This window comes from Euphorbia lathyris, chromosome 5 (assembly GCF_963576675.1).
Source record: "Euphorbia lathyris chromosome 5, ddEupLath1.1, whole genome shotgun sequence".
NCBI lineage: Eukaryota > Viridiplantae > Streptophyta > Magnoliopsida > Malpighiales > Euphorbiaceae > Euphorbia > Euphorbia lathyris.
In genome coordinates, this window is record NC_088914.1 from 35,206,776 (window position 1) to 35,217,172 (window position 10,397).

Sequence of the window (10,397 nt, forward strand, 5' to 3'; positions counted from 1 at the left end):
TGGTTATAATTTAAGTAAACTAAAAATTAATAAATCTACCAAGTACAGAGACCAAATATGAACTACAATAAATAAATAAAATTATACCACCGTCTGCTTATATTGACCAATGCTGTAACATAGATCAACCTCTCTTGTAATGTAAAATTAAAAAGCAAAAAAAAAAAAAAACTACTACACTGTAAACTAATGCATAAAATCAGATGTCATTCCTCAGTGATTGGAAAATAATCTACCTAAAGCTTAACCTGCCCTTCCATGCAACAGAGAACTTTAAAAAGCTTGAAAGAAAAAAGGTAAAATGAATTTTTCTACAGGTAAAATACAATATTTCTGTTATCAGAATCACCTATTCTCCAACAAGGACTTTATGATGTATCCGTCAGCACAAACAATTGCATCGTTCACTTTTTGCTTATACCAATTACAACAGTTAGGTACATCCTTCTCTTCCTGTCAAAATTCACTTTACAGGTACCAAATAGAAAAATGAGTAAAAAAATAATAAAAGATTCCGGAAAATTATCCGCCAACCTACATCTTACCTTCCAGAAACCTATAAAACCTCAAAGTCAAAAAGAATGGGAAAGATTCTCACCACTCAACAATAAGAGAACCTAAGTGACTTTAAAGATAAAAAGAGAAAGAGGCCTGAGAAGGGAAAACTGTGACACTATATGGCAGCAACAAGAAAGAGAACTCTGCACATTCCGACCTCATCTAACTTAAAATCGGTCAATTATCAGTTACAAGTGAACTGCACTTTTTTATGCCATCAACCCAAGCAATTAGAAGGTACCATTGGCAAAAATTGTCCTCCAGTCCCCTCTACGTTTACACTCATATATCCAGCCAATGTTTGTATCTTCTTTCTTTCCAAATTTGTTGCAGCTCCCAAAATTTATCTCAAGAATAGACTTGTTTTCCTGGTGTACAAAGAAAAGAAAAAAAAATCATATCCACTTCTCAGTAGTTGCTAGGCCAGTTGATCTGCTGATGCTGTGACTGCTGATAAACACTGGCTGCAGGCCCCACCATATCTACAGCTCCAGCCATGGCCTGAGATTGTTGTAGAAGTGGGTGAACAGCAGCAGCCGTAACTGCTTGTGCGGGCTGATAGATACTGGCAAAGGTGCCATGGCCAGCCTGTGTCGGGGTGAAAGTCACATGCTGACCTTGAGGAGGAAGATTATAGAAGGAACTTGCTGGCAAGCTAGACATATCTCGACCAGGGGCCGCAATCCACACAGCAGAACCCTCACTCTGTAAAATACATCATCACCAAGAGAAATAAATGATAAAACAGTACATTAATTTGCAGGCTCTAGAATTGGGACAAGTAGCATGGATCTAACAGTACATGATAACGAAAATTCTAGCAGTATGTGCATGGATGAATCAGCAAAATATAGCACCATTGATTTCAAAACTACCATCATCCACAAACCAATTACTACGTCACTTCAATTAGCATGGCATCCAAATACATCTTGCTGTTAAAATCACTTCAAACAATCACCTTTTCTGATTTACCGTGCAGTGTGATCTACCAACTAATATGTGATCTATCAAAATGAATCAAAGAGTTGTTGTGAACACTAAGCATTTTTAAAAAATAAATCAAGTTAGTAAAATGTTTCTCCGAAAGGAGACCCACTGAAACAAAGAGAACAGGATCGAACTTAAAATGAAAGCAAAGAAATTACTATTGCCTTCACATTCAAATTTTTAAGAAGGAACATAAGCCTCTGCTTGAAGAGTCTTCTCAAATACATAGATTAATTAACCATACTGTTAAAGGCTCAACAGGAACTAGGTCTCACATACTTGCCATTTGTTGGCTACCTAACTGAGGGATGCACTTCATTTCTCAGGTTTCTTTTTCTTTTCATTGAGCAAAGGCAGAACAGAGGCGCAGGACTGTCATCATTAATTGGTTTTTTATTACCTTATTATGTGATCTAAACAATTGATACGATATGACGACGCTGGGTATTAGTTGACATTGTGCTGTAATTCACCAATTAATTGAAAGAAACTAAAGAAGAAAGGAGACTAGATTGGTGATGCTGCATATTCAAATGAATTTCTAGGAATGGGGAAAATTAGAAGAAAATCCTACCCCCAAGTAGAAATTCTGGAGTCTCCTCTTAACAATATGAAAAACACAAACGATAATTAAATCCTACCTGCTGGTTACTGATGTAGACATTACTTTCCTTGTACTGTGATGCACTGAGATCCTCATTTGAGGTAGAATTTCCTCCTGCTGCTGCAGAACTAGGATTATAACCCGCTGGAGAGGAACCATATGGCCCATAGCCACTAGCCATTCCAACATGAGCTGAATTTCCTGTATTAGCCCCAGGTTTGTATTGTGGAAGTGAATATTTGACCCCCATGGCAGCTGCAGCTGGGGGAGCTGGATATACATTACCAGGTTGATGTTGCTGGGGAAATGCACCATTACTTAGAAATTGATGGATGCCTGGAGGTGGGACATAGAACGGGGAGAAGTAATGACCATACGGTATGTAATTTGGGGGATAATGGGGTATGTGTTGTGGACGGAAGACAGGGAGTGTTTGCTGAGTCACGGCTAAGGAACTTTGCATGAGCCCAGCAGCTTGAGTCACCAATGGGGTTGGACCTGCTGTTGACATAACTAAAGAATTCCCACCCTGAAAAACATGTAGAAAAGTTAGAATTCAGAAATATATAAGTAGAAAAACAAGGCATGCTGTCATCAAAATCGAATAAAGAGGTTTATATCAAACTGCTAGCTAAGACTAGGAACTATATCACACAATAGTTGCGGACCATCACATGTAGAATTTAGCTTTTAATGTGTTCGAGGAGTTAACATAGAAGAAACACAATAATTGAGTTACATGGCGCTATAAAGTTCACAAACACTTTTAGGAGATGCTAACAAGAAGACCCAAAAATAGTTCTCGTTGTTCAAGACATGCTCATAAAAAAAAATAAAAAATAAAAAAATAAAAAAAAAACCTCACAAAAATCATATATGTAAAAGTTAAAATAATAAAGTTTACTTGTTGGACTTATTTTTTATACAATTTTTCCTCATCATAAGGAATCAAAAAGCTGGTCCATTGGAAAAACTAAAGAATAGAAGTGCACGGTATTCTAAAGGTGGCCAATGTATATGATACTCGAGTCAGAGGCCATATAAGTTCAATTTGAAGAAAACAAAAACGAAGAATTCCCAGGTGTAATTTCTCTAAGTACATATAAAATTCTTAAACGGGAAGGACATAAATCATGGTTTGAAAAATGACTTCCTCCATTTGAAGGCAGTTATTCAACTGTTGGGCTAGCAGAATAATAAAAACTTCCTTTTGCAGTGCTCCCTCTATCAAGATAATTAAAAAGCTAAATGGTTTGCACCCAATTTGCCATACTAATGAATGAGATAGAAATGAGATGCATATTAAGAGAGTAATAAGAACCAAAAGGTTTATTTTCATTGCCTTTGGGGATCTCCTCTGCCAGAGACCTCTTTGGCTATCACCAAAAAATCCAAAACAATATCATTTGAACGTTGAAATGCAATACTAATCACAGTGACCCATTATGATTTTTAACTAGCATATACAATAGTGCTCAGCATTGGAAAAGATAGAAGAAGCTAAAATTTTGGGTTAGCACATAAAAAAGGATCCTACCCGTTAGATAAACCTATATTTGCACTAATCAACCACTAAGGTTCCACCTCCAAGAGAAAAAGCTAATAGGCTGAAATCTGGGATGTAGACTACAAACAGCAATGGCCCAAATGTTGCAGCTCAATATACATTCAGGATATTCCCTTAGAAGCATACCCCATTGAAGATATGGTCAGCAGAAGTTGCAAGCATTTTGTATTAAACAAAGAGACACTTAAAATTCCAACTGCCTAACAATTGCATTGCATATTGATTGAAATGCAGGCAAGGAGAGGAGCATGATCAAGAAACAGTTAAACTTATGCTGAATTAATCAACAAACAAAAAGAGCTTCTTTGACTGATAGTTATTTCTTAATGAAGATATTACTGAGCAAAGAAAAAAGAAAAAAAAAATAGAGCTTCGCCCTAAATTGAAAAATTAAAAAGAAAAGCTTATATCGAAACCTCTTGAGGAGGCTGAGGAGCATGTGGAGGTAACACTGCAACATTTCCATTGTATTTAGCAGCAACTGCAGGCGAAGGAAAGGGAGAAACACGACCATCACTATCAACACCAGAACGGTAGAACTGGGCATAATAACTTGCAGGATCAAATGGTTGTTGAACCTAGAAAGAGAAACCATTGAATAGCGACAAGTAATTGGTTTTGGGACAGAAGTAAATAAATAAATAAGCAAAAAAACACATTTCTCATAGAAATTGTCCTGTGACATCAAGTTATGATGATCTCAAAGTTTGTGATCATCAAACAAACATTCTATCCACAAATATACACAACTTGAATTCAACAGTTGTGCTACTTTTTTACCAAAATATATTTGCAACATTCCCACTGCATGTGGAAAAAAAAACTGCAACATCAAAGTTCAGTTTCACAAGGCTATTTATCCAGAATTTGTTATACATGTCAGCATGTTAAGAATCTATTGCTCACCATCTCATATAAAAAAATTAGTCTCAGTAAGACAAACTTAAATGTAACAAATACAACTCATTTATAGCTTTATGCATAATGTAAACGAAATAGTTTCGAGGATAAACATACCACAAAGCTAGGAAGGCGAGAAACATCACGAGCTTGAGATTCAGAATTTTCAAATGGGGCTATCTGACCACTCAACATTGGAGGCACAAAACCAAAACTGTAGCTTGGAGAAGTTTGCACCACTGTGTACTGCTGCCCCCCGGACAACAATGCATTTTCTTGTTTGGACTCGTTATATTCTGGAACTGAACTGGATGAGACATCAGCATCGCCAGATACATTCTCAGTTACATGTGAAGGAGATTGTGGATGATCAGGATAAGGTCCCTCCTCAGTAGTTGCCAAAGTTTCTTGAGTACTGAACAGAAAAATATGACAAAATGTTACAGCTGAAGAAGTACACAACATAGGTGGTGCCAAATACAAAGAAATACAAACCACTAAAAACCCATTGCTGTATTGTTTGAAAATAGAACTTGGCAAGGCCTTATACTCTATATCTCCAAGAACTTGACCGTAGCTAAAGAGCTATCTGTTCAGCCATTAAGCTGCTAAATAGCAATGATCACTAAATTCCTAAAGTTCTATCTGTTCAGCCATTAAACTGCTAAATAGCAACGATCACTAAATTCCAAGTGAATAATCAGATCAAAAGCCTTACTCAAAGTCTCATATACATCATATGTTAACCATTACAGAATTAAATATATAAAGATTGATATATCCAGTACATGTGTCTAACATAGATGTTACTTCTTCAATCTATCTATACACTAAAAATTGGAGAAAATGAAAACTCATGATTAATATAGAATAGTATTCTCAACAATAAAGTAATTTAAAGTATTTTACACAGAAACAGAAGGAATAAGGGAGAGAAAATCCAGAACTTCAGTAAATTATAAATACTTGAACTTAAAATCTAAACAGTCAGTATACACACCTTGCAGCCTGTTCCTCCAGAGTTTCATCAATACCCTGAGAAGTGTCGGACAAGGGTGTCGGACTCTTGTCACTCTCTGGACCACTAATAAAGCTCGTCCTTGCTCCAAAACTAGCATCAAAACTTCCAAAACTCAACTTTGTTCTTTCAGATTCAGGGACATGTATATGGTTTGGAATGATAACATGTTGACGCTGTGGAAGATGCAATTCCTCCAGCTTCTTCTGCAGTTTAGAGGTGGCTTCTTCTGAATCTAGGACATTTGATAGAGGCTGTGATTGGATAATGGCTTCAACTGGCATACTAATTACATCAGACGAACCCGCAGTTCCAGAGCCCTGAAGCACATTAGCATTTGCTGGCTTCGGTTTCCATTCCTTGGTAGAAATGGCTGCTAAATACAGAGATATTTAGTTATTTAGATCCTAATCTAGTCAGCATTCAATCTTCAATAACCAAATGAAGTATTCAACAAAGGACTGGCATGCGATAAATTAAGAGAAGTATTCTCCTTTTCCTTCCTAGATATGCTTCACTTTATGGAAGAGTTTTACCTACAAAATATGCAGCCAAAGGAGATGCATAGCTGAAAAATAAATAGAATGACAAGCAAACTCGTTCTTACAATTATACATCACAACTCTGAACATGCAAGCACTGGAACTACAACCAAATCAAAAGGCAACTCCAACTTTATATTATAAAACAATGCATTGTATTATAAAACAATGCATGTATATACAAGTCTGTAATTTAGGAGGAAATAAAGTACACAAACACACTTAACCACAATAGAAATGCAAATCAAAATAAACCACAATAATGGTGGAAAGATGAGATATTATTTATGATGTAAAACTATCAAGTTTTAGTTGCTTCCTTCCAACACATGCCCATAAAGTTGAACAGCTAAGATTCGTGAAATCAAATGCAAAATGCCTCACATGGATTACTTAAAACTAATTCACAACTGCATATTTAGGAAAAGTACATTATCAACTCTAGAATGACAGAGCAACAATCTGAAAAGATTTAATCCAAAACCCAATAAAAGGATATACCTTTCTGAAGGCCAATTACTTGCTGTGACCTGTTAGAGTAGTTAGAAGAAGGCCTACTACCCGAAGAACCACCATGGGCTGAGGCAGATAAAGGTTGGGAAGAATCACTTAGCTGACCCTTCCCAACCTGAGATTTATTTGGCATTTTTCCTTGCAGAAAAGTAGTACCGATCTCAGATGCTGTGGTTACCCAATAATGCTAATGAGTTACAATATAAGATCAACCAAATCAGTGAAACTGAAACAAATAATGAGTGTGGCCTAACCTGATTTTTCAGCAGGAATAACTGCAGTCGATTCACCAACTATTCTATGGTTCCCCACTTCCCGTTTAATGGTACCAACCGTACCAGGAAGTCGTGAATCATTAGATGGAACAAGTACAGGATCTGATGATGAGAAACAGACTGTTGATAACAATGCTGCAGTCACGGGTACTGAATCATTAGAGCTTGAAGTAGGCTCACCCTGCACATCCCCAAATGCAATATTGGGGGGTTTTTCAGCATCAATAGAAGCCACTTTACTTCCCAACTTATCAACAACTATAGGTGAGAAAGCCACTTCACTTTGACTTCCTCTAGGTAAATCAGAACAATGCATTTCAATGGTGCTCCCAGAAGCCTCACCAGTGGCACCATTGGTCACAACACCAGCAGAACTGTGTGAAATAGTTAGAGAATGCAATTCTTATAAATGCCAGGATACTACATCAAAAAGCATAAAATTCTTCTACATTTGTAAATAGTAGTCACCTTGCTGATGGGCTTGTTTCCTTACTTGTCTCTTGAGAGGCTGAGAAAGAACGGGTTCCCTTCTCTACAGCTTGGTTGCTTACATTGTCCCTTGTGGGGCCAGAATTCCTGCCACCGCTAGCATCTGAACCATGCTCAAAGTTATCAATCGGCATAGGACCTCAGTCACACAATCAAATTCATGGCATTGAATGCTAATGCCAAAGTTAATCTGGCATTTCAAATCATGTGCCAAATAGTTGCAAAAATATAGCAACTTGTATTCACTATTTTTGGACTAAATGATTTATAAATAGAAAACACAAACAAGAAATGAGAACTAGTAAATATATAAGGATAATCATATCTTAAAACAAGGGAGTCAACCAGCAATTTCAATCCTCAACAAGCTATGTCTCAGAGTTGTATTTACCATGTGGGGTGTAACGGGTGGAGAAGTTCCCCCGACCGCCCCTACTTCCTCGCCCCTGAATGCTGGCTTTTGTTCGAGTCTCTCCAGACTCTCTGCTGTTTGAAATCTGCAATTAGTTTTAAGAAACAACAAAAGTTTAACTCGAACCCATATTTGAGCCAAAGCATTGGATGGACAATTACTTACTCCAGAAAATATGATTTAATGCGTTACTTCCCATAAAAAATAAGATTTAGTTGATTAAACATAATAAACAATGCTTCCTGCCTCCATTATTCTAAAGTCCAAACCCCATGCCACTCAAATCAATGTTTCATAATCTTATCTACATACCCTTTTCTGTGCATTAATCACCAAAATTATCTAACTTTGTGGCCTACAGAACTTGGTATTCCAATTCCTCAGATTCTCACATAACAAACTTTATGCAAATAAATGAAAATATCTGTGATCCTAGCACAATATTGTTAAAATGCCACATAGGTTATGTCAAGGTCACAAGCATGAAGAGTTAAAATAAACAGCAGCCTAAAAGTAGAACGGTCATAGTCTTAGTGCAAACCAAGACAAACTCCAGGAGACATGCCTGCTTAAGTACATTGGTACGAATTACTCAAATTTGAGAAAAAAGAACTTCTCTTTACCTCTTTTTTCTTGTCACGTTTTCTTTTGACCTCATGGAATGGATCTGTAAAATCACATGCACCCCTGTTATATTCAGAAACTGGAAAGTAAAAGGAAAATATAAAGCAGAAAGGACTTCAAAATTGGTACTAATGTCTGCTCATTTCCTCAGTTTAAACAGCCACATAAGCGACTCATATAACTTCAAGAATATAACTCGTGACAGAAACTTATTCTTGTCAACATCAGGCATTTCAGTGACACCAGCAGTAGTCAGAACTTCAATGGCTAAGTTGAGTATTCACTTCTAAGTTGGCGCTGTTACATTTCATCCTCTTCAATAATTCTCCCACAAATCAATAATAACTAGAGAAGTGAAGGCTAAAAGCAAAAATAAAAAAGAAGGAAGCTTTCATTGTAGAAATAAAGATTAAAGGCCTCATACGCCATTGTAAAATTCCAACATAACAGCAAACAGTAGAATAATTAAAGGAAAGAAATGGTGGGAGAACAGTGAAAACCCAATTCAATCCACACTTCACAACGACCAAATTCAAAACCCATAATAAATCGAATCCCCAAGTGCCAGACATGGATCAAAGAGAAATCGCGAAAATGAGAAACATAAAAATTAGCTCAGAGAAAACAAAAATCGGGAAACAGGAGGTAGCCAAAATAATGAGAAAAAAGAAAAGATAAAAGAAGAAGAAAATAGTTACCCTGGAGGAGAAGTTTTTGAGCGGTTTCATTGGGATCCATAGAACAGTCCTTAAGCATTGCATAAATCTCTTCTTCACTATGATTACCCGTGATCTCCTTTATGTTTTGGATCATCTTCCTCACGTTATTCGGGATTGAAACCCTAACCCCACCACCGCTCATCTTCACAGACCCAAAACCTCCTCCCTCCCTTGTATTAAGATAGATATAAAAAGAGAGCAAAAGATGTTATATTTATTTATTTCTCTAATATATGCGTATGTTATAAAAATGTAAAGATACAAAAGGGAGATTGATTGGTAGTGAAGACGGAAAAGGAGAGGAAAACGATAGAAGTGTGGATGGTGAAATTGATCTGAAGAGAAATGGGGAAGAAGAAGAAGGGGAAGAAAGGGGGAAGGGAGGGAGCAAAACGTAGTGTATTTCTTTCTGTATATGTGTGTGTTTTATTGGAGTGTAGGGCTTTTTTTATTTTTGCTTTTTGTTTTCCTTTTCGATTTAAATTTCATAAGTTGTAGAATCTGTATTGCATATTAGGATGACTACATCATAATGTGAGTTAAGATTTTAATAAATGAAATATCTGAACCAATAGATTACTGGCATTTAATTCGTGAAAGGCTAACGGAAAGAAATTCAAAAAAAAAATGAAACAATACGAAAGTAATAAAATAACCCTTGAATTTTTATGTTTGTTTGTTTTGATTCCACAACTAAAATTATATACATTCTTTTTGTTGCTATTTGGTTCAAATTGGATAACCAACCCAGGTTGCGGATTATTTGTTAGAACATTTTTTATACTTACATGTTTGGCATTAATAAATTAATCACTTGTAATGAGAGAATTAAAATCAATTATTCCAACCATTAAAATTAAAAAATGTAAAATAGAGTAAACTGAAATAAAATATATCAAACGAAATACATAAAAAAATATATTTTAAAAAGAAAAATTGAATTATATGATAATATATAAATTTGGTAAAATTTATTTTTCGGGACAAAGAAAAAATATAGATAAATAAGTACAAGAATCAAAAGTGAATGGATAAAAAAAGCAAAAAATAAATAAGTGTAACGACCAAAACAAGAAGTAAAAAGTAAAACTTTGTCAAAAATATTTTTTGGAATAAAAAAGTAAAAATACATAAAAGCAAAGATTAAAGTGAAATTAGTCCAAAATTAAATAAACAATTATAGAAA

The 10,397-nt window shown here is 35.7% G+C and overlaps 1 protein-coding gene across 2 annotated transcripts; it reads right to left on the minus strand.

Moving 5' to 3' along the window:
* Window positions 1–290: 290 nt before the first annotated feature.
* On the minus strand, window positions 291–9,639 carry LOC136229019 (GBF-interacting protein 1-like). 2 transcript variants are annotated; one of them, XM_066017562.1, is made up of 11 exons: window positions 9,191–9,639; window positions 8,492–8,535; window positions 7,848–7,953; window positions 7,436–7,559; window positions 6,947–7,341; window positions 6,681–6,860; window positions 5,620–6,010; window positions 4,737–5,034; window positions 4,136–4,297; window positions 2,190–2,681; window positions 291–1,263 (listed from the first exon to the last, which is right to left on the minus strand). In XM_066017562.1, the coding sequence occupies exons 1-11, from the start codon at window positions 9,351–9,353 to the stop codon at window positions 967–969; spliced, it is 2,652 nt and encodes an 883-aa protein (XP_065873634.1). In that variant the 5' UTR covers window positions 9,354–9,639; the 3' UTR covers window positions 291–966. The 2 variants fall into 2 exon arrangements, with proteins under 2 accessions (XP_065873634.1, XP_065873633.1); XM_066017561.1 differs by having other exon boundaries at window positions 5,620–6,013.
* Between the last annotated feature and the right edge of the window lie 758 nt (window positions 9,640–10,397).

Coding starts and splice junctions, on each gene's coding strand:
- LOC136229019 (XM_066017561.1), bottom strand. CDS start 9,353: ATGAGCGGTGGTGGGGTTAGGGTTTCAATCCCGAATAACGTGAGGAAG. Junction 7,560..7,847: donor CACCCGTTACACCCCACATG/GTAAATACAACT, acceptor AGCATGGTTCAG/ATGCTAGCGGTGGCAGGAAT. Junction 6,861..6,946: donor TATTCCTGCTGAAAAATCAG/GTTAGGCCACAC, acceptor GGGTAACCACAG/CATCTGAGATCGGTACTACT.